The sequence below is a fragment of the Triticum urartu genome, chromosome 2, assembly GCF_003073215.2.
Source record: "Triticum urartu cultivar G1812 chromosome 2, Tu2.1, whole genome shotgun sequence".
NCBI lineage: Eukaryota > Viridiplantae > Streptophyta > Magnoliopsida > Poales > Poaceae > Triticum > Triticum urartu.
In genome coordinates this window covers 121,318,369-121,342,443 of record NC_053023.1, presented here as the reverse complement: position 1 = coordinate 121,342,443, position 24,075 = coordinate 121,318,369, and the positions used below count along the sequence as shown (strand labels likewise).

At 44.6% G+C, this 24,075-nt stretch overlaps 2 protein-coding genes across 2 annotated transcripts; both read right to left on the bottom strand.

The window, feature by feature from the left end:
• Positions 1–3,013: 3,013 nt before the first annotated feature.
• Positions 3,014–16,063, bottom strand: LOC125536277 (putative anthocyanidin reductase). Its single transcript, XM_048699469.1, has 5 exons — positions 15,805–16,063; positions 15,519–15,688; positions 10,324–10,539; positions 3,397–3,791; positions 3,014–3,300 (listed from the first exon to the last, which is right to left on the bottom strand). Exons 1-5 carry the CDS (start codon positions 15,908–15,910, stop codon positions 3,168–3,170), a joined length of 1,020 nt encoding a protein of 339 aa, XP_048555426.1. The 5' UTR covers positions 15,911–16,063; the 3' UTR covers positions 3,014–3,167.
• Positions 16,064–17,167: 1,104 nt separating this feature from the next.
• On the bottom strand, positions 17,168–23,137 carry LOC125536276 (uncharacterized hydrolase YugF-like). The gene is made up of 11 exons (XM_048699467.1): positions 22,832–23,137; positions 22,631–22,728; positions 22,375–22,472; positions 22,220–22,269; positions 21,776–21,871; positions 21,490–21,579; positions 21,119–21,208; positions 20,516–20,611; positions 18,052–18,117; positions 17,764–17,941; positions 17,168–17,671 (listed from the first exon to the last, which is right to left on the bottom strand). The coding sequence occupies exons 1-10, from the start codon at positions 23,042–23,044 to the stop codon at positions 17,765–17,767; spliced, it is 1,074 nt and encodes a 357-aa protein (XP_048555424.1). The 5' UTR covers positions 23,045–23,137; the 3' UTR covers positions 17,168–17,671; position 17,764.
• Positions 23,138–24,075: the final 938 nt, after the last annotated feature.

Sequence of the window (24,075 nt, the reverse complement as noted above, 5' to 3'; positions counted from 1 at the left end):
CTTAGCAACGGTGCATAGTTAGGGAGAACACTTCCTTGAAATTATTGCGAGGTATCATCTTATTTATGCTACCGTCGTTCTAAGCAAATAAGATGTAAAACATGATAAACATCACATGCAATCAAATAGTGACATGATATGGCCAATATCATTTTGCTCCTTTTCATCTCCATCTTCGGGGCGCCATGATCATCGTCGTCACCGGCATGACACCATGATCTTCATAATCATGTCTTCATGAAGTTGTCTCATCAAATATTACTTCTACTACTATGGCTAACAGTTAGCGATAAAGTAAAGTAATTACATGACGTATAAGTTCCCACGCAGGTCATAAATAAATTAAGACAACTCATATGGCTCCTGCCGGTTGTCATACTCATCGACATGCAAGTCGTGATTCCTATTACAAGAACATGATCAATCTCATACATCACATATATTATTTATCACATCCTTTTGGCCATATCACATCACACGGCATATGCTGCAAAAACAAGTTAGACGTCCTCTAATTGTTGTTGCAAGTTTTTACGTGGCTGCTATAGGTTTCTAGCAAGAACGTTTCTTACCTATGCCAAAACCACAACGCGATATGCCAATTTCTATTTACCCTTCATAAGGACCCTTTTCATCGAATCCGATCCGACTAAAGTGGGAGAGACACACACCAGCTAGCCACCTTATGCAACTAGTGCATGTCAGTCGGTGGAACCAGTCTCACGTAAGCGTACGTGTAAGGTCGGTGCGGGCCGCTTCATCCCACGATGCCGCCGAATCAAGATAAGACTAGTAACGGCAAGTAAATTGACAGAATCGACGCCCACAACAACTTGTGTTCTACTCGTGCATAGAAACTACGCATAGACCTTGCTCTGATACCACTGTTGGGGATCATAGCAGAATTTTAAAATTTTCTACGCGTCACCAAGATCAATCTATGGAGTCATCTAGCAACGAGGGGAGAGGAGTTCATCTACATACCCTTGTAGATCGCGAGCGGAAGCGTTCAAGAGAACGGGGTTGATGGAGTCGTACTCGTCGTGATCCAAATCACCAATGATCCTAGCGCCGAACGGACGGCACCTCCGCGTTCAACACACGTACGGAGCGAGGACGTCTCCGCGCCTTGATCCAGCAAGGAGGAGGGAGAGGTTGAGGAAGAGGGCTCCAATAGAAGCACGACGGCGTGGTGGTGGTGGAGCAGCAATACTCCGGCAGGGCTTCGCCAAGCTCTTGCGGAGGAGGAGAGGTGTTGGGGAGGGGAAGGGCTGCGCCTTGGATGCTGTATGCAGCCCTCCCCTTGCCCCTCTATATATAGGGAAGGAGGAAGGGGGCCGACCCCCTCTATATGAGATCTAGAGGGGGGCGGCGGCCAAGGGGAGGGGGCTTGCCCCCCAAGCAAGGGGGGCGCCCCCTTTAGGGTTTCCCCCCCAACCCTAGGCGCATGGGCCCAAGGGAGGGGATGCGCCCAGCCCATGTAGGGCTGGTTCCCTTTCCACTACAGCCCATTAGGCCCTCCGAGAGAGGTGGCCCCTCCCGGTGGACCCCCGGAACCCCTCCGGTGGCCCCGGTACAATACCGATATGCCCCCGAACCTTTCCGGTGACCGTATGACAACTTCCTACATATAAATCTTCACCTCCGGACCATTCCGGAACTCCTCGTGACATACGGGATCTCATCCGGGACTCCTAACAACGTTCGTTAATCACATACAAGTCTTCCTAATAACCCTAGCTTCATCGAACCTTAAGTGTGTAGACCCTACGGGTTCGGGAACCATGCAGACATGACTGAGACAACTCTCTGGCCAATAACCAACAGCGGGATCTGGATACCCATGTTGGCTCCCACATGTTCCACGATGATCTCATCGGATGAACCACGATGTCGAGGATTCAAGCAATCCCGTATACAATTCCCTTTGTTAATCGGTACATTACTTGCCCGAGATTCGATCGTCAGTATCCCAATACCTCATCCAATTTCGTTACCGGCAAGTCACTTTACTCGTTCCGTAATGCATGATCTCGTGACCAACTACTTAGTCACACTGAGCTCATTATGATGATGCATTACCGAGTGGGCCCAGAGATACCTCTCCGTCATACGGAGTGACAAATCCTAGTCTCGATTCATGCCAACCCAACAGACACTTTCGGAGATACCTGTAGTGTACCTTTATAGCCACCCAGTTACGTTGTGACGTTTGGTACACCCAAAGCACTCCTACGGTATCCGGGAGTTGCACAATCTCATGGTCTAAGGAAATGATACTTGACACTTAGAAAAGCTCTAGCAGACGAACTACACGATCTTGTGCTATGCTTAGGATTGGGTCTTGTCCATCACATCGTTCTCCTAATGATGTGATCCCGTTATCAATGACATCCAATGTCCATGGTCAGGAAACCGTAACCATCTATTGATCAACGAGCTAGTCAACTAGAGGCTTACGAGGGACATGTTGTGGTCTATGTATTCACACATGTATTACGATTTCCGGATAACACAATTATAGCATGAACAATAAACAATTATCATGAACAAGGAAATATAATCATAACCATTTTATTATTGCCTATAGGGCATATTTCCAACACAACATACATAACTCATATAATACTACATCGTCAATGAACGCTAAGCGTGCAGACCCTAGGGGTTCGAGAATGATGTAGACATGACCGAGACGCTTCTCCGGTCAATAACCAATAGCGGGACCTAGATGCCCATATTGGTTCCTACATATTCTACGAAGATCTTTATTGGTCGAACCTTTATGACAACATACGTAGTTCCCTTTGTCTGTCAGTATGTTACTTTCCTGAGATTCGATCGTCGGTATCTTCATACATAGTTCAATCTCGTTACCTTTATGAGGAATTAACCACTTGATGGATTGAATTCCACAACAGATAGAAAAGGTGACTTATCGAAAATAAAATTTCAGGTTCAGGAGAAGATATCACACCGCTTTGGGCTCTAACATGCACACCACTTTGGGCTCTAACATGAAAAACTCATGACATAACCCAAAATTAATGATAAAGAGGAATAGTAACCTCAACATGTTTGAAGAAAAATACACAAGAATTCAAACAAATAATGTATACACGTATAATTGGACTGTAAAATGTTGATCAATGTTATGTGCATGCACATCATAGCACCCCCAACCTCTTACCGCAATCCACGCTGCCATCAAGCACCTCCTTTGCTCCATACTTATACTTAAACCCCAGTTCCACGAGCTTGTTTGTGTTAACATGCACCCTCACTCCCTCTCCCACCACCCTAATAGTTCACACACACACAAAAAAAAAACACAATATTAATCGCAAAGTACCACGCAGGAGTAATGAAACTAAGATATTTTGTTCAAAAACGTACTCTTTGTCCACTATCTCGAGTTCAGGGTGTTTGCCAGCGTAGTGCTCCAAAACGTCCTGCATGTTGGTGTGCGCGGTGGTGCAAAGGTATCGGCCACCAGCAACATCAAGCGACCTCTCCATGCAAAAGATATGCGCCTCACAGATGTCGTCAATGTGCACTAGTGGTATAGAGCCAAGAAGGGTCTGTAGGGACTTGAGGGACTTGTGGTGGAGCTTGACGCCAGTGAGTGGTGACAACATGACATGGATGCTTCCACTGATGTGCGGCAATAGAATGTCTCCTCCTACGAGGCCGCATAACAGGACAACAACGTCGAATGCTCTGGCTTTGGAGAAGTCGTCATTGTACTTGAGTAACTCCTCCTCAGATACGGTCTTGGAGGAGACATAAGCCTGTGATAAAACAAGTCAACATGGAGACCACGGAGGATTGGGCATGTAAGATCTTGGGGTTAAAATAAATATAAGTAAATGTTATTTTTGGTTGCTAAAAAAATATGATGATAGGGTGTGACAACACTTGCTATGCAGTAAGTATCTCCACTCGCACACGCTTCCTCGGGTTACGGGAAGACCATCAGACTCTCCTTTCTATAAAGACCTAATATTAGAGAAGATATTATTTCTTGTCCATTGCGTTCATGGTTGGGAGTGGTGAGTGGTGGGAACGTATCTGGTGCACCGACGCAATTGGTGCTACCGGTGCACCGAACCCCGTTGCACATTAAAAATTATTCAAAAAAATCTAGAAAAAATTCAGTGCATTGATGCAACATCACTGTAAGTTGTCACAAAAATTCACATCAAAATTCAAAACATTGCTCGAGATACAAAAATGACAAATTTGACATCAATGTGCTAATGGGCCAAAACTAGGTTTTGGGAGGACACATGGCTAGGGGATAGGATTGAATGAGAGGTACCCTACCTTGTACAACACTACCAAGGAAAACATGTCACTATGGCTCATGTTTTGAACTATATTGTTGAATGTTTGTTTTCGATAGGTTTCGACTGAGAATAAATGAATATCATAACTTTAATTGGTGCAACTCTTGATTTCAATCAATTTATCTCAGGAGTCGGATGTTTCCTAATGGAAACCCCCATAGTTAGGCGTATTGTACAATCAAATCAACGTGTACCCTTCACCATAAAAAGGATCAATGTGTACCGACATTATGAACGATAACCATGTTTTCTAAATGCAAAAATCATGTAAACATATGATAACCCTCAAGACTAAGATATTTATTCGGTATTTAGTTATAACAAAAGATGTCTTAGCTGAACACAACTGGCACGACAATAAAAGGGGTTGTCCTTGCGCAATGGGTGTGGATGACGTTGTTTGTGTGGTATTTAATAATTGGTTAAGGGGTTGGTACTGAACAAGCACAAATGATTAACGCTCAAATCTGGGTGGGGGTTTCATGCACTTTATGTTGGGCTTTTTGAATTGCCATAATGATATTGTGTTTAACAAAGAAAACATTTTCAATTTCTTGAAGGTTGTTCCCATGGCTACCCATTGGGTCTATATGGTTCTCACTGGAACATGTGGATGTGAGGGATGTTGTGGACTTTGGGTGCATACGCGTTGAGACGCAGCTCAGGCTTCATTCAAACAATTCAAATGGTAGCTAAGATACATGGCACATTATTTGTAAAATGTAATATGTTTGCTTTTAATCGTAGTCATAATGGCGTTGCATTCTTGTTTCTTTTGTAAGGATTGGAAATTTTGCAATAAAAATGCTTGCGTGCATCAATCAATACATATGAGGGAGACTTCTCTTGTCTTTAAAGAAGGCAAAATAAAGGGTTAGCTTTACATTATTTTGTATTTTGTAAGTAGCTTTCTCTATATCGATCTAGTTGCACAAAACTATTAAAATGTGCATGTATGGAGCATTTTGTTGGATACGGTTTCTCCAAAGTTTCATGTTGTGGACCTAAAAATAAGAATATTGTGATGATTTAGAAGTAGATATTCCCCAAATTCATCTATGTCATGCAAAATATGGCAAACAATCATGTTGTTGTAGAATTAGAATATAAGGTAAGCTAGACGACAAAATGCGTGTTGCCACATGAATTGATTTGCAATATATTTCCATGAGATTTGATTGTATGAAAATGAATATTTGAATTAATAATATATATGTTTGACCACATCATATGTGCTCTCAGTTACCGTTAGGGAGTTTGAGAAAAAAATTGCAAAAGCATGAGAGAAGAAAACTTGGTATGAAGGACACACACACACACACACACACACATGCATGCAATTAATTTTTAAAGCTTATTGAGGTGATGAGGTGAAATAGCTGCATGTGCTCTAAAATATTTAGATATAGACTAGATAATTGCTCGCGTGTTACAATGAGTGTTTAAATATTCTAGTAGGTTACTGGTAATTTACCTGCTTATATTAATGTGATTATGTAAAAAAAGATAATTTTATTGCTAAAAAATTATTTGATAAGTATTTATTGACTTATCAAAGAAAAATATAGTTTTATTTCGTAAGTCAATGAGAGGTCGAGCAGTTGAAGGAGTTCTCAGAAAAACCGGTAGAAAAAATAGATATGGGAGAGGAAAAAATCAAACGAGATAGAAAGAAGGGGAGTGTAAGTAAGGTTGGACGAAAGAAGGAGACGTAGAACCGTATGTGTTTTTTTAATGTATACATAGGAGAGATGAGTAGGAGAAAAGATAAATATCACAAATTGTTTTGTTTCAGATTTTGTTGTTTGCCTGGCCGTAGGGTCCACATGTGATTGTCCATTACTCACATCCTCATGTAACGAGGTGTCGACTGCTTCCATCTTAATAACCAACCAGGATCGCATGAACAAGATAGGAGTCGCAAAAAATGCAAGCCAGACCATTGGGTGCATCTATAGCTCGCGCCTTGCGAGTGCGAAATGGTCTAAAAGGGAAAAGAAAAGGAAATTAACCGAAAGAAATTATGGGAAAACCCTAACAAAAACCAGAAGAAGAAAAACAAAGAAACAAAAAGCAACGTGGGGTAGGGGTTCACGTAACTCATACGCAAGAGCAGTGACAAATAGCGCGCCGGGGGGAGGGGGGGACACTTAGTAGGGGAGTCTTAACCTAAGGTAAAATTATTGTTTTTTTAAGAAAAGGAGGATGACCCCTCGGCTCTGCATTTAGACGATGCATGCAGTCACTTTATTAATTATTTTCATAAGATTTTATAAAGTCATACAATAGCAAGATTAAAGCCACCATATAAGCAACAACTGTCGCTACACCTATCCAATTGATGAAGGGGCGCTGATAGCCTGGGCCTAATACCAAACAAACATCGCAGTCAAACCTAAACATCTAAGACCTGAGGTCCCAATCATGACGCCTGCCTGGTATGGGGCACCTACCAGGACGCCTGCCGGGTATGAGGCTGTCGCAGCCACCTGCCACGAGTCCATCTTCAGAGTTGTATTGTTGCATCTATCGTGACAGGTCTCTCTGCCATCGACGCCACCACGACGCCAGATAGCGCCGTCCTCCTGCGCGAGTCCATCCTCCACCAAAGAAGCCGTCCGCTGGTCCCGCGAAGCCGAGTGCACCTCCAAAAATGCCGCCCCAAAGGGGGTTACGACACATGAATGCCGCCAACATCCGATCAGCTGACCTAGGGTTTCCCCTGGAGGTATTGAATGAAGTTGGGAGCTTCACCTCGATGATGCCTTCATGAAGGAAACGATGATAAAGGCATCGTCATCACCGGCTCCGGCCATCAACCGAAGATCAGGTTTTCACCCGGATCCGTCCCAAGAAATCCACCCAACAACATGTGCACTGTCTCGACCGCCTTCAAAGCCCCAGATCCAGCCGCCTAGATCTGGCGACCAACCGCGGCAACAGTGCCACCATGGGATCCCTGGCGCACCGGCCACTGCCTGGGTGTGCCACCACTGAAGCCTAGGAGGAGGGCTCCCACCCCGCCTCGCCAAGCCGCGAGAGCCGCCGAGAAGGATCCCGCGCGCTCGTCACCGTCTCTGATCCGAACCAATCCAAAGAAAATCGCCGTCACAGATCCGCCTTGGACAGGGACTGCACCACGCCATGCTGCCGCGGGAAGCCCTATCTTCACCAGCCGCCACCCTCTAGGGCCGCCACCCCGGGATCCAGACAGAACCTCGCCGCTGCCACCGGCCAAGTTCCGCCACCGCCGACCGGCCACTGCGACCTCCGCCGCCATGCCGCCGACGGATCTGAGCGAGGATAGCCATCCTCCCCGAGGACACACGCCGCAGCCTCTTCTCCCGCGTACTCGCACGAGAAGCCACCGTGGCTGCGTCCCCACCCCTCGTCGGATGTCGCGCACGAGCCGCCCTGCCGCCGGCGAAGGCTGCCGCCACGAGGAGACCCGCACGCAGCCGCCACACAGCTCGGTGTCGACCCATCTGCAGCCGCGCCATGGGCCCGACGCCGTCAAGATCGTCGCCGCCACGCTGCCAGGATCCGCGCGCCCCGGCGCCTCCGCTCGGCCTGGCCGCTCCCGCAGGCCACGAACGCGAGGAGGGGAGAAGGCCCCCACCGCCAGCCACCGCGGGGGGCTTTGCCCCGGCGGCTCTGGCCGGCGGCGGTGGGGAAGGGGAGGAGGAGGAGGGCTAGCGGCAAGGGGTGGCGGCGCCGCCCGTGTCGCCCGTGGGAGGAGCGACGCGAGGGCTAGGTCAAATATCAACTGAGTATTTATGTAGCAAAGAGAGCCTTGGCTTAGTGGTTGGGCATGCGGTTGTGCAGCCTAACGACCCGAGTTCAATTCCTAGAATTGACAGGTGATGCATAGGAGTATTTCTTCATTTATTGAGAATCAAGTTTGGTGTGTGGTGGAACCACTCATCAAAAAATATCTTGATACTCATTTAAAAAATTCTGAGGACCATGTTTATTTTCGTACTCATACTAAAATGGTCGTATGCATCCCTAGTTAGTGCAGAGGCCGGAGAAGTGAAATTCTTCCCCATTTTAAAAAAATATTGTGTGTGAATCCACCTGTTCCTTCTATACGCTCATAGCTCCCCTGACAATACCCCTATACTTACTGTCGCAGAAATTCCTATGATACTGTTAAATATTGGTGTTCTCATGTGGTGTTTGATGTTGGAATTATTGCACTTTAGCCCATTTTACTATTTTCAATTATTACTAGGAAATCTAGAGGCTCGTATGACCCGTTCATGCATGTCAAACTAGTGTGCAAAGTTTAATCTCGTCCCGGTTGAGGAGAGAGTGTTGGACCAACATATAACGTTGGTTGCCTCACACAACATTAAGAGATTGAGAAGACGACCCATACATGTGCTCCTCCTTAATCATCCACCTCGCACACACGTTGTATTTCATTGTCGAGCCGAGCCGAGATAGAACCTATGCCATGTGTGCGTGGTGTCTTCTTTTTTCACACTGAAAAGTAGCCAAAACAATTTTGCACTAGTGGAAAACAAAGCTTATTGGACTGTTTCCCTTCATCGGTCGCTGCTCTTCCGTAGAGAGAACCACATGCGTCTGCCTCCTGTTTCCATATCCTTGGGCTACCTATCACTTTCCAATCTCGCTTCTCGAGGTGCACCGCAAAGTGAAACAACAAGCCCTGAAACCCTGCCTCTTGTGATTATGTACCAGAGAGGGACGATCTTGTTTTTTGTGATAGCTCTCGGATGAATGTTGGATTCTTCTCCACTATGGTTGTTCACAGCCACTTCTCCAATGACAACTAGTTCCGCGACGCCAACGATCTCTTCGGCAACATGGCTACCGACGTGAACGCCTCATCTTCCACCGCACCATATCTGTTCTTGTCCCGCTTGTTAGGATTGTGTTTGGACTACTAGTATCAGCAATCGATATGCATATGATGCTTTTCTCTTATATTTACCTGTTTGCATGACTAGTTTCAGTACTTTGTTGCTTGAACCAATTATCATTTCTATTATGATTATCATATTTTACCTATTGTTTTTTTGGATTAAACTCAATGAAAAATTGTTCATATATGCAACATATCTTGGAAACTTTGGAAGGAGCGCAATGAGAGAGCGAATAACAATGAATTGTCATTGCCACCGGTCGTCTTTTCATGCATTCACATTGAGTCTAGGAATTGGGTCCTGGCGAGTGCCAAACACTTGGATAATATTATGCCGAGAGAACAGGTTCAGATTTTGGCATTAGGACTCGGATACACTTTTATGAAACTCTTTTATTTAATGTACGTGGCAAATCTTTTACTCTATGAAAAAACGATGGATGTTTTCTCACATGCATGTCCACAGGAGGATTGTGGCTACAAAATTTAATGGCACTTACGGACGTTTTTTTTTTAAAAGATCCAGCACTGCTGGCTTTTCATTGATTAAGCAGGGAGCATGCAGAAAAAAATTCATGATCAAGTGATCATGGTGGGGTTTACAGAGTTGACGTCACTAGAGGGGGCGCCATTTGCCTAAAAGATGATAATCGGTATATGTAGTAGAACTTTATATGTAGTAGTCCTATCATGCGTAGTACACTGGACCAAGTATCAATCATTGTTTAAGCCAGCCAGTGCATATGCTTAGAGCGGATGAATATAGAGGTTTTTACCGAATAAGGGAGGCAGCATAATCTTCGAATTGGTCCATTACCTTCTTCAACATAGTCATAGGCCGGTCTCATATGACTTTAACATGTTGACTTTTTTTTTTTGTAAACGGTTGGTGTCTGACTATGTGCATATAAGCTGGACGTAACTACCAAAACATCATATATTTAGAAATATCTAGAAACGGCGGGAGTACATTTTAGTTTAATGTAAAAATGGCTTTTATATAAAGAAAATGCATGCTGTACGCGCTAATATCCATGAATTTACTTGGCGGGGTCTAGGCGGCCAGGAATTAGAAACACTCACATCCAAGAAGCCATCGTTGCTGTGGCTGTAGGACAGGCCTAGCGGGGTCCAGCAGGATTCGTTCACGGACTCCTTGTACCCGTCGCCGTTCTCACGGAGCGGCGAGGCCGTAAAAACGGAACCTGTATGGATGACACGTCTCACTGTCTTGGACCGCTCGCACTGTTGCAGGATGGTGCGCGTCGCGTCCACGACCGCTTCCGTGGTGTCCTTGTACTGCGAAATCAAATCAAGGGGAAAATAAAAGTGAAGCCAATGTGTGGCCCTCAAACAACAGCCATGTATTCCATCCCGTTCCTTTTTAGTCAGCATATATGTTTTGTCTGAAGTGAAAATATTTCTAATTTTAAAAATATATAAAAAAACTACCATTCATAATACAAAATAAATATTATTAGATTCGTCATGGAATATAGTTTCATATTATATGTATTGGAAATAAATTTGGTCAAACTTAAAAAGTTTGACTTGATACAAACTTGAGTAAAAAGAACAGAAGGGGGTAGATTCAAATAAGTCAAGAAACTAAGTAGTAGTACGTGCTTGCAAGAAAAAGAAAAACGGACTACGATTGCTTCGGCGTGCAAAAATCTCTTGCTATAGAAACCGACGGGCGGGTAGTGCTAGCGAATGCTTGCCAATTGCCAAGGGAGTAGAGCTATCGACGACGTCGTTTTGCGGCCAGCGGCGACGAAAGCATGTGTCCTCTCAAGTCACAGGGTCATTAAGGGCGTGTTTGCATGTCCTCCCGCTCCACGCTTCACAAAAAGCTAGAGCGAAGCTGAGCCGAACGAAAAATCTCGAAGAAGCTAGCTTCGAGAAGCACAGCCGGAGTCCAATGTAAAAACACGAAGCACCAAAATCACAGCTCCAGGAAAACGAGAAGTGAGGAGTTCAGCATAATTACAAGGAGATGCCACCACCAAGTCGAAAAAACAATTCGCACGGCTCAGCCCCGACGCCTGTTCCCTTCTCTCCCTTGACATCTCTTCTGCTCGTGACCTACCCAGCGCCGCCGGTTGCCGCCGCCACGCCCGATTCCACCCCTTCGCCGGCCGGCGATCCTCTCCGCCAGTAGATCCGACCATTCCAGCCCCGTTCTCGCCGGATCCCGTCCCGAACGAGCACTTTCCAGCGCCGCCAGCCAGGAGCAGCAACCCCACCGGCAGGAGACGCCCACCTTGACGCCATTGATGTCGGTGCTCACCATGTCATCCTTTGAGCCAGCCTCCTCGCCCTCGCCCCAACCCAAGGTGAGCTCGCCTTTGCATCTTCCCTATGGTTGGTGATGGTACTGTACAAGTGCTGGGAGAAGCTGTCAAGCGTGCAGAACGCGTCGGAATTGCCAAGTGAAGTAAGAAGCTAGCTCTAGAAGTTGAATTTGTGAAGTTTTAAGAAGCTAGATAGATTTCTAACACGCCCTAACTCATAGTACACAGAGAATTGAAAGGAAGTAGTGCCATGCAAAAAGGACAGGTGTCCCATGAGCGTGATCGCGTGATCGCGTGGAGCTGTACCGTATGTGGATGATTCCACTAGGTTGAACATATATCCACCGGCCGATGTGACAATTTTTTAATTTTTTCGCTAATCATTCAAGTACATAAAACAAAGTCTTCTCTCAGTCACTTTTCTTTTTCTCTAGCGTAGCGCGAGGACGAAGGCAGGGACATCATGAGAAGCGCCATCAATGAGCGTCGGCCACGGCAATACAAAGACTTGTATGAGTGGGAGCCGACAATAGCTGACGGTAATGAGTAATAAACTTACATTTCCGCTTCGGTACAACCCCTTAAACATATCAAGGGCTTCGATTATTCCATACCCTGTCATAACAAAGGGCGAGATGGTCTTTTTTTAATGTTTTTTTACAATAGCTGATGGTATTGAGTAATAAACTTACACTTCCGCTTCGGTACAACCCCCTAACACATCAAGGGCTCAGATTATCCCATACCCCTTTATAATCAAAGGGCAGGATGGTCTTTTCTTAATGTTTTTTTACCAGTTGGATAGCCACTTCAACCAACTACTGATTGTGTTATATTCTAGCGAGAAATATATATAAGAAAACACAGTAGCGTACATATTTATGAAATATTTTATGAAAAAATCTGAAACTTTTATTAAAAAATGTGAACAATTTTAAAATGCCGAATAGTTTTGGAATTTGTGAACGAAATTTGAGTAATTTTACTTTGAAAGTGAACAAATTTTTGAAACACAAACAATTTCTGAACATCTTTCGAAATATGATTTTAAGAAAAATTGTGGTTTTCTTTTTTGGGGGGTTTTGTTTTTCCCATTTTCAATTTTATTTTGATCTTAATTCTCTTTAAAAAATCATGAACTGTTTCTAAATCGTGAACCTTTTCTTAAATCCATGAACTTTTCAAATCCGGAAATATTATTTTAATATCGTGAACTTCGTTTTCAAATCTGTGAACGTTTTTACACATCCAAGAACTATTTTCAACTTTATGAACTTTTTCCAATGCCCGGGATTTTCTTTTTCAAATTTGTGAGCATCTGTTTTTAAAATTCATGATTTTTGTCAAATCCATGAATGCCTCGGCAGGCCCAACAGGCACGCGACAGGAAAGATGCATTGCCTAGTTGGGCTAAAACATAAGTTTTTTTTCTTTCCTGTTTTTAGTTTTTCTTTTTTCCTTAATTTGTTTTTCTCCTTTTTGAAACCTATCTAAAAATTGAAATATTTTTGTAATGCCAAAAATGTTCATATTTTCAAACATTGTTCACAATTTTTAAAAATATTCTGAAATTAAAAACACTATTCACGTTTACATTTTTGTTCACAAATTTAAGAAATGTTTGCAATTTGTGGATAATATCAATTGTTAGGAATTTGTCCACAATTTTAGAAAAAGTGTTCAGGTTTATAAATTTTTCATACACAATTTGAAATTCCATAATTGTTCACTAATTTCAATAGGTTGTTAGGATACAGGAGAATGTTCATGTTGATTGATAATGCCAAAAATTGGAAATAACAGAGGCATTCTTAATTAAAAACTACATGCTCACTGATGCACCCGTTTGGCCTAGTCTAGCCCACTCCTCTCAATAGGTGTTTTTTTTCTATGGATGAATAACCCCAACTTCTTGCAACAACTTGACACGGATATATGAAACATCCATGCCAGGTTTGAACAACTTCCGACACCGTTTGCACGTTGTGACACGTCCGCCCATTTATCAGTTTTTTTACCGAAAAAACTCTAAAAAATGCAAAACTTGTTAAAAATCCAAACAATTTGGCACGATGCCTTGAATTTATCATAAAAGCTGGTGGAAAAAATTAGAGCCATTCAACGGATGTCGAAAATCAACGTGCTTTCAAAAGGATCCTTCTCACCCTACGTGAACACCCTTCGTTGCACATAGTCTTTGGGGTGCTATTGTTTTCTTAGGACTTTCAGATGAATCTCTGATTCTTTTTTCCCTGTTTCTGGAATAAAAGATTTTTTTTCTAAGATGGTGTGGCATGTGTGGGTCACATGTGGTGAGGTGAATAGCTTGCATGTGAAGAGAAATAAGATAGTGGGGATGAACTATTTAGGTATTATAGATACCTAAATTGATAGCATATTAGAAAGCATGCACTCTAAATTTGGCCGATGCGATAAAAAGAGATTCATATTGTTTTCTTGAGTAAATAAGGTATTCAAATTGTTTGGGTGAAATGTACGTGAAAGGAATATTGATTTATGAAGAATGATATTTCAAATTATGTATGCCAAGAATTAGGTACTATACACTTCGTGTGAAATTTCAAATTTTCAAAAGGCTTAAAGTATTATTTTTAGGGAAGGTTATCCTATATATGATTACATGTGTCAGCTGAGACGCGCAATGCAAGCTTCCTGGTGTGACAAAAGTTTGTGGAATTGAAAAAAGTTCATCGGTTTGAAAAAAGGTTAAGAATTTGACAAAAAGTTCACAGATTTGAAAAAAAATCACAAAATAAAAAAATTCACAATTTTGACAAAACAAAGTACATGAATTTGATAAATGTTTGTCAAATTCAAAAAAATTCATCGACTTGAGAAAAGGTTAAATAATTTGTAAAAAGTTAAAAAAATTGAACAAAAATCTTGAAATTGATAAAAGTTTGTGATATTGAAAAATATTCATTTATATGAAAAAAGATCACAGATTTAAAAGATAAGTTCAGGGATTTAAAATATCTTCACGAATTTAAGAAAATGAAAATAGAAAATAGAAAAATAAAAAGAAATAAAGAAAAATAAACCAAAGAAAAAAAGGCAAAAAAGAAAAACAGACTGATAAGATATACAACAAGACGAATAAAAGAAGAATCCAGGCACAACATGTGCGCTGTCCTATTTGGTTACTGTAGGTAGAGATAAACCAAGAGGTTGGGTGTTCGATACTGCTTCACCCACTTATTTTTTGAAGCTTAAAAAATAATAAAATAATAAATGGGCCAGGGCCAGGATGGAGGGGGGACATGCTCCAGTTTGTCTGATGAGTCGGCGGATCTGCTAGGTACGTCTATAGGCAAGCGGTTAGGGCTGGGTCCGTCGACGGCTGCACGAGGTAAAAGAATACAGAAGAGAAGAAGCAGGGCTGGTTATGGAGCTATTATACATGAAATACTAGAGTACTCTACTAGTTTTACTACTTGTAATTTTGTTCATGAGTTTAGAAGCTCGAACGTCGAAGCTCACAATCTAGCAAAGCATGCACTTAAACTGGGGCTTGGTCGCCATGTTTGGTTGGGCCACCCTGGGGATCTTCATTTCGTCTATGTAAACTGTGTGACGGATCAATAAAGCTTTGCTGATTGTCTCAAAAAAAAAGGTAAAAGAATACAGACTATTGGAGAAAGAAGAAGATCTGGCCGTCCATTCCGTGATCCAACGGCTAAGAGTAAAAGCAATTGACGTCAAAGAAAATATTCAAGTACTTGATAAATAAGCAGTCTACTGCAATAAGTTTTTCTCAGCTCCGAGGAGAGAGAGGGACGATGACGACAGCTCGTCTTCAACTTGCTTCGGTGCTTGTTCTAGTCGCTAGATTGTCTACAAATTTTATTGTATTTTTTCTATTTTTGACGTTCATTCTATCTCCATGATTGGTAAAACAACAGCACCCCATCTTATCTTCGTAACCAATACACAACCGGCCGAGACAACTAATTACTGGTTTACCTTGGAGCTGCCGGAGTTGTGCTGCAGCGGGGTGGCGACGAGGAAGACGAACTCGCAGCCCTGGATCGCCGGCTCAAAGGAGGCGGCGTCGTAGATGTCCGCCTCGAAGAGCACCAGCCGCTCCGCCGCGCCGGGGAGCGACCTCAGCAGCCCCGTCTTCTTCTCATCCCCTGCCAGGCCAATTGTGCTCAGGAGTACGCACAGAGAACTTCGACTGGGCCATCGGGGCTTGCGTGACGCGGCCGGGGCGTCGTTCTACAGTGACGGCGTGGGAGAGGGCACGTACCGAGGTCTCGTACGGTCCCATGGACGGTGCAGCCTCTGTCGAGCAGCTTCTTGACGAGCCAGGACGCGATGTACCCTGCCGCTCCGGTGACGCACACCCTGCTCATCTTCTCCGGCCGGACTCTCTTTCCTATCCCCTGACGCCCAGTGATCCTGTGTCTATATATATATAGTACGTGTGCCGTGCTGCACCCTAAGCCTCAGTGGTATTATCCACATGCCCCGCCTTGCTGTAATCGGTTCTGAGTGGTCGCGGACAACGACATTGGTCTCCGAGGAAATGTTGGAGCCCGTAGTAGGTGTCCAGTCCACCTCCGATAGCGATTTGCTTCGTCACACCTACGGCATCTTCAGCGCACACCGCAAATTTTCTTTCGCATCCGTTCATGGATAGAGAGGATCAGTCTGCGAACATGGATGCGCGAGGACGCTATTCAATGCTAGCCGCATACATTTTAATTTTTTTTTAACAAACCGGATAAAATTCATGCAAGCAAGGCTAGATTTCATTAAGGAAGAGGCCCTGCCCGTGGCCCAAGGCCTGACGGGCTTTTAGCGTGATGGGCCGGGCTCGGGCCTGGGTTTTTTGCATCAGGCTTTGGTAGGCCCAGCCCAAAGCCCGGGCCAGCCCGATAGATGGCGGGATATATTCGGGACCAACTTTCCGATCGGTCAACCATCTTAGAGTTACTGAAACCAAGCACATTTAACTTTGAAGTTCTTCCCAAATAGGCTTCCGAAAGAGAAGATATTCTTTGTTGATATGAGTAGTCTATCATTTCTATTAAGCCAGACTTTCATGGAGACACACAATATGACTACTTCAAACTCACAAGGAATTTCTGGATGTGGAGCATATGTGGGCTCACAATGGAAAGCAAAGAGCTCATTGTTGAGTTGTGAACTTTAAATAAATTATATGTAGAAATACATATTTTTGCTACCAACATTTGTCATTTACTCCCCTCGTACGGAAATACTTGTTATCAAAATAGAATCCATTTTGATAACAAGTATTTCCGGACGGAGAAAGTACATGCGAAATTGTTATCAAAATAGAATCCATTTTGATAACAAGTATTTCCGGACGGAGAAAGTACATGCGAAATTGACATGTATGATGGACGTGCATATGGATTTATCTGGATTTGAGATATGTAAATACCGGACACGACATATGAGGGGCCGTCCGGATGCATCCACGGACGTGCTGGACCAATATATAGACAGGTGTGCGGTGCACCGGTGCTGAGTTCTTCTCCCGGGTGGGGTGATCGTGGGCAGTGACGATTCGTGGAGCCCGTAGCAGGTGTCCAGCCCACCTCCGGTTTGGAAATGTTCTTTGTTCTTGCGTGGAAATAACGTAGGCCGTAGCAGGTGTCACCGGTTAGCCAGTGGAGAGTGTTATTAGTAGAAATGTCTCAAGTTCGCACGTGGGCGGCCGCAGCAGCATCTGCGTGACGCCAGCCCGCACATACATATGCAGACAGACATACTATATGTGTCGATACAACAACAAGACGGGCATGCTCGATCGAGACCACCGTGACTGTACTGTAACAACCGATACGTACAGTTTTCTAGTGCTAATCTAAACCAGCAACCTAAAGAAGTGGAGCTGACGGAGGAGTAGAGACAGAGACACGTTTGTGCCTCTGCTAGCTGTTCCAAGTTCTCTAGTCTAGTGCAACCTTTTTCTGCCTCTAATCTTGGGGCCTGTACGTACGTTGATCAACTCGGTTGCTCCAAGCCGGTCGAGAACGCAGGCAGGATGTCGCTGGGGCGAGCGTAAACAGCACAAGTGCGCCATGTACAATGTTACCTCGTGCACGCTAGCCTGAGGGATCTGCTCCTCTGTTCACCGGGTCCTGCAGCACATCGGACAGTGCACGTAAGACGTCCGTGGCTCACCGGCAGCAGGACGATGGAGCAGCAGGGCTTTCGGTGAAGAATGGCAGACCTCATGTTGATACCAGAGTTGATGACAGGGAAGAAGCCTGGTCCGCCTTGTCCACGCCATCGCCCCCGAGGAAGTCGAGCACATGCTTTGCCGCCTCCCTCGGCTTCTCGACATGGGGAATGTGGCCGCACTGCCCTACCTGCCTTAAAATCGCGCTGGGGAGTTCCTGCTGTAACCGCTGCAGAGCGCCACAACACGTTTAGAGTGGCGTGCATTTGTATCTGGGACATGCATATATCTTGCAAATTAGACCATGCATGGCAGTTTGGCATCATCAGGCAAACTTACATATGCTTGCTTATTGCTAATAATTCCATCATCCTCTCCCCATAAGACCAGGCATTTTTGCTTTACCTGTCCACGAAAACAGGACACTGGTCAGAATTATCATTCGGTTGTACATCCATTTCATTTTTCTTCCGCACCAGATTGTCATATCCAGCAATTCAAATGCTAATAACAGAAGTATAGAGTCTATAATTGATCAGCAGATGAGAATGATGTATCATTACGAATTGGTGTTTATATGTACAAAGCTTCAAGCTAATACAATTGATGATATGGTTGGGGGATGAATTTCATCTCTCCTCTTATCTCAGCAGAAACTGGTGCTCGCTGAGGTAGCTGCAGTGTGTTGGACAATTAAGGAAACACGCAAACCTGTGTATTTTAAACATAAATTTCCTGATGATCCTTTTTCTTAACCCTGAAACTGTAGAATAATTATTCTACGGTATATTTTCATTAACGAAAACACTAACGCTCACACGTGTGGGCGTCTGGCAACTCGCCCACACACATGGATCCTCGTCCAACCAATTCTGCACGAATCTTGGCGCGTTCTAGCAGTTTTTGTGTGCCACGTAGGACTAAGCTGGTGTGTGGGCATTCATCCGGTCGCCCACACGTCCTTTTTCACCACACGGGGGACTGGTGTGTGGGCGTTTAGCAATTCGCCCACACCAGTTTTCACGCACGCAGAGGGGACTGGTGTGTGGGTGTTTATCACTTCGCCCACACTCCCGTCTCCTCGCCCACACCCAAAGCTGGCAGTTGCCATGTGTTTCTGCAGGGTACATGGCAACTGCCCTAGCTTTGCTTGTAAGCAGATGACAACTCTCTTTTACCCGAGTTGCCATGTGTTTTTGCATGGTACATGGCAACTGCCCTAGCGTGCACGTAAGCAGATGGCAGCTCTTTCTCTTTACATGGCAACTGCCCTAGCGTGCTTGTGAGCACACGGCAACTCTTTCTTTTACCCGAACATGTTTTTTTTTGCCATGCCTTTTTTTAGTGCTACACGGCAACTGCCTAATGTTAGTGGGTGGCAACTCCTAAAGTATTGAAATCATGGTAATTGCAGTAGACCAGACCATACATGGCAACTGTAGTTGTCCGACATGGCAACCGAAGTTCAGCGACATGGCAACTACAGTTAAACGAACATGGACGAGGGTCTGGACCATGGCAACTGCGGGACACGCGGTGACTGTCACGCGGGCATGCGGGACCACGAGGTACGAGGCCTGACGTACGGGGCGTGTGGGCGTTATCTATTTCGCCCACACACACGCGTGTGAGAGGGATCGAGAGGGGAAAAAAGAGGTGTATGGGCATTACATGTTTTGCCCACACGTAGATGTATGGGCTGTTCCTCTTATAGACCACACAAAATGTGTGGGCAGACCCCCTAACGCCCACACGTGTGGCACTTATCGGCGTCCTTCATTAATGTATAACATGTACAAACATAATAAAATACTCCCTCCGATCCATATTACGTGTCTTAGATTTGTCTAAATATGGATGTATCTAACACTAAAACATGTCACATTCGTATCTAGACAAATCTAAGACAAGTAATATAAATCGGAGGGAGTACAAGATCGAATAATATGTACAAACATAAATTTCCTGATGATCTTTGGCTGTCATCTTTAACCTGTGCAGCCACATTGACTCCTGGGCGATGTTGCAGAAAGAACAAGATCGAATAAACATTTAAGAGTGATACTGCTCAAGAAGGTGATCACGCAGGCATATGCACGAATGCATTGATGGGCGCCGGCGACAAGAAGGATCATAGGGTGAAAGTGATGTTTCTACAGCTTTGCTAGAGACCCATTTGCAGATTTGCTAATGCTCTATGTTTTGTAATAACAGGAGATGTTAGTGTTTATTTCTGCTATGGTTAAGTTCTGTAAGACAGTTATACTGTGGCAGTTTCTTTAATGTAAATCAATAGAAGAGCCCGTTGTTTACAAAAAATTGCTATGTTTTACGCAACTGATTCTGCTAGTGCTGAAGGAAGCACATTAAAAGAACCAAAACACTTCAGAAAGTAAAGGAACAATACTGAGAAAAAAGAGAATGTTTCAAAAAATTGAGAAAAAAAGGGAAACTCTGAATCAGCATCGACAGCATTTATTTGGTGTCTTGCATGACCAGTAATCTTCACATCACTGAAGTTTTGTTGCAGCAAACAAGGCTACAGCCTCCAACAGTGGTCATCCGACACATATATTTTAATGATTTTGTAACAAGTTTGTTGTGTGCATATTTGGATGCAGAGACTGGGAGAGTGTTCTCTTCCTTCATCTAAATAAAACGAGAAGGTTACTGACTGATAGGTCCTACGAGCCTAAAGCATCATGAATGATATGAAGACCACGGAATTGGATAAGGAATAAGCAACATTTAGCATATGTGTACAGGGGATAAAATCATAATTTGGATGTTTATAGAAAAGAACCTGCTTTATTTGGTTTATGACATTATAACCTCCAGTAATCATAAAATTAACCGTAGCATCTTCCCACCAAGGAAGCAAGCAGTGTAGACGGCCAATCTGTAACGAATAATAAATTAATAAAAGAAAAAACACATGACTTGAAACCCAAAAATAAAGAGGAAACTAAATGGTTCCAATTGCGCGTGGTGATACCTGCACACTGTTAAAAACAGGATATCAGGTATACCTAAGCAGAATTCGACTGGCAAGAAATATATGATTGGGATGCAAAGTAACCTCTGTAACTAAATATAAGACGTTTTTGCAGTTCAATTTCAATACTGCAGCATGAAGCAAAAAAAGGTTTGTATGTTTTTGACACATCAAATGCAGCATGACTGTTAACTTGTTAAGTACTTGCACATTGGGCATTTTTTTGGCATTTTTTGTCACAACAACACGCATTTACATGTGTGTTCAAGAAAAAAAGTTTCTTGAAGAATGTTAAGAGGAAACCACATACTAGAAAGGTATGAGTACGCCTCATAAAGTGGAGTTAACTGATAGACCAACAACCAGAATATGATAGTTGTTCCATTCAGTAAGGAATGTACAGATACTTACCTGCACCCAATCAAAGAATCCATCTGGAATTTTATAAAATGCCAAGCGTGTAGCGAATAGTCGTAGAGGAAGACTCTTTAGTACAAAAACCTGGGGAGCAAAAAATTACACTGTATTCCATCCAAAACATATGAACATACCACTGGATCGGTTTGACACAAACAAAAGATAATAATACAATATGAGCATTCTTTAGGACAAGCATAATCATCATAAAGTAAAATAAATATGCATACAGTAAGCATGGGCATCAGGAGTTCAGGACACAAAAACTAAACAGTAACAGGAATAGATATCAACAGAAACAGAATGATTCGACACTGAAATAAAGCTACGTTGAAGCAAAGCATGCAGCTCAGAAAAACACTCACCCCAGCATATGGAACAAATTTAGGCATTCTGGTCATATCTTTTGTGCCCTCAGCATATACACTTGCACCGATGAAGATTAATTTTGATACCTGCGATGAAGATGAAGTTGGCTTCTTGTAACAAAGCTTGCGGATTTGTCCAGTTACAGAAAAGTACATACAATTCGCATCAGTGACAGCATTAAAAATATATATATTTAGTTTTTGGTACTACTCCTACATGCTAGAGCTAGAGACTGCTAGGTAAGAAATGAAGAGGACACAGTATTTCTTAAAATGCTGGTACCGCTTCCGGATAGTTGACTGCGAAATCAATGGCAACAGCAGCACCCAGGCTAGGCCCAACCAGTACCATAGGCCTTTTGATGTAGGACCTCCAGAACTACACAAAGAGGTTGTCAAGATGTAAGGATATTACCACTGTAATCATAAAAACAGTTTTACTACAAAATCATAAAAACTGGTCTTAGAAGACTGTACATATTTAAACAAAGAAAGGCAGACTGAAAACTTGCTTAAAAAAAGCGCAGTAATACATAATCCAGAAACCCAGTCCTTATTTTGGGATAGAAGCTAGTTTTTGTGCAGCTCTGAGCAAGGCTGAAACTTCAGTCACTTATCAAACCCATTCTGAATTAAACAGGGAATCTGCTGACTAGGAAGTAGGAACTGAACTCATCACATGGAAATTATCTACATGTACACCAGCAGTGGTAGTTAACTTGTATACCTGATAAAGATGCTCGCGCTTAGACACAATATCACACGGTGGCCTTGTTTCTACGGTCCAATCGATCAATATATTAGAAGTGGTCACAATTTGCAGCAGTGGCAAGCACAATTACTGAACCAGTTCCAATGGCATGGAGCGGAGTAGGGGCATACCTAAATTAGAGAAGCCCCATCCAAGAATGTCCACAGCCCAAGTCTCCAGCCCAGCATCCTCCAGCAAAGGGTAGGTGTACCTCCACTCTAAACAAGAACTGCATCCAATACTTTTAGAGTGTCCATACTGCTAAATGCATGGTAAAAGTAGAAGACGACTCTTGTGGCAGCACCCCCATTAACACCGGAATTAGACACTGCAGGTCGAATGGTAAGATGGGCAGCGCCACAGAATTTGGTGTTGCATTGCACGCACCTGTCGAAGCCGTGGAGCAGCACGACCGGATCGGCGCTCTGCTGCTGCTTGAGTGGCCTCACGCAGCTGCTCGGTATCGGGCTCTTGGAGAAGCCGGTCTGGAGTGGGGATCAGTTCAGCAAAAATTCAGCACGGGTGTTACTGCGGCAGATTATTAACATAAGAGCAAAATTACGGCAGTTTGTGGAGAAGCTAGCTCGCCTGGACGGGCACGCGCTCGATTCGCTTGGCGAGGCGGAGGGCGGCGCCGTCGCGGATGCGCTCGACCGCCCTGGGCAGGAACGACGGGAAGTCGTTGCCGGCGGCGGGGGCGGTGGCGCCGACGTCGGCGGAGGCCGCGACCCTGAACCGGGCCCTCCGCGGCGCCGGGGGCGGCGGCGCCGGCGAGGAGGAGAGGGTGAGCAGCGGCGGCATTGGTGGAGTTAGCCGGTTGCCCCGCGCGCTCGTTCTCCGGGTTGAGCTGAGCGGATGTTATGGGGCGCCAAGGGGGCGGTGGGCAGCGGCCTCATGGTGGCCCCCGCCTGGCAGCCTGTGCAGCTGCCGCTACGTCGACGCGCGTCGTGGGCGTGCACAAAAACGGTGGCGCGCAATGGGCCGTCCACCGGCGATCGCGTCCAAGCTTTGCTTCGGCGGAGCAATCAGCCTTGGGCCGTTAACCGTTCTCGGCAAACTCCAAGTGCCGACACGTCGATTCCTGAGCTGAGCTGGGTCCTTCACGGGTGTGACCCGCCGACGAACCCTGTAGCACCGTCGCGACGCGCGTCCAGGCTATGGGCGCGGAAAGTGCCACGCTGCGTGGCGCACAAACATGCACGCATCACGTGGCGGCCGGCGACCACGGCGACCGACGTCCATGTCTGTGGAGTGCAATTTTTTTATCAAATTAATTTACGAATAAATCATTAACAGAAATAAACACGTGCTGATATTGGATCACTAAAGCACATAGTACTACGTTAACAACAGATACATCTACATATAATATTAGCATGGCTAAAATACAAATCAATAGAAACGGGATAAACGAATTATACCCTTCAATCGGCCAAGGAGAGGCCACAATGGCGGCGGTAGTAGCAGCGGGGGCACCAGCAACCTTCTTCTCGGTTTCAAGCTTCTCAGCGACAGCACTGTCGGCTTCGGTGGACACGGTGACGATGAAAACGACGCAAGCATAGATGATGCAACAGATGTGGACGAACGACGGCGAGCAGTCGCGTAGGGGACGCTCTCGCAAACCCAATTGCCTCTCTTCTGTACAGGATCCGAAGAGGCGGGGTTTCGGAGGCCTGCTCTCCCATCAAGCATGTACGCGGTGGATGAGATGAGATCACCAGCGGCAGCAGCAGCAAAGAAACGACAGAGGACATGGAGGCAGATGTGATCAATTTTGTGTGACGGCTAGAGTTGGCAGACGCCTCACATATATAGACGCAGCGGCGTGG

Bases quoted from the DNA above. Each gene is read 5' to 3' on its own strand.
- LOC125536277 (XM_048699469.1), bottom strand. From the start codon at position 15,910: ATGAGCAGGGTGTGCGTCACCGGAGCGGCAGGGTACATCGCGTCCTGG. The intron at 10,540-15,518 runs GTAAACCAGTAA...TTGATTTCGCAG, and splicing joins ACAACTCCGGCAGCTCCAAG to TACAAGGACACCACGGAAGC. The intron at 3,792-10,323 runs GTGAGTGTTTCT...GTTTTATCACAG, and splicing joins GCAACGATGGCTTCTTGGAT to GCTTATGTCTCCTCCAAGAC.
- LOC125536276 (XM_048699467.1), bottom strand. From the start codon at position 23,044: ATGCCGCCGCTGCTCACCCTCTCCTCCTCGCCGGCGCCGCCGCCCCCG. The intron at 22,473-22,630 runs GTGCGTGCAATG...TATTGGATGCAG, and splicing joins CTGCTCCACGGCTTCGACAG to TTCTTGTTTAGAGTGGAGGT. The intron at 17,942-18,051 runs GTAAGTTTGCCT...GGCGCTCTGCAG, and splicing joins TTAGCAATAAGCAAGCATAT to CGGTTACAGCAGGAACTCCC.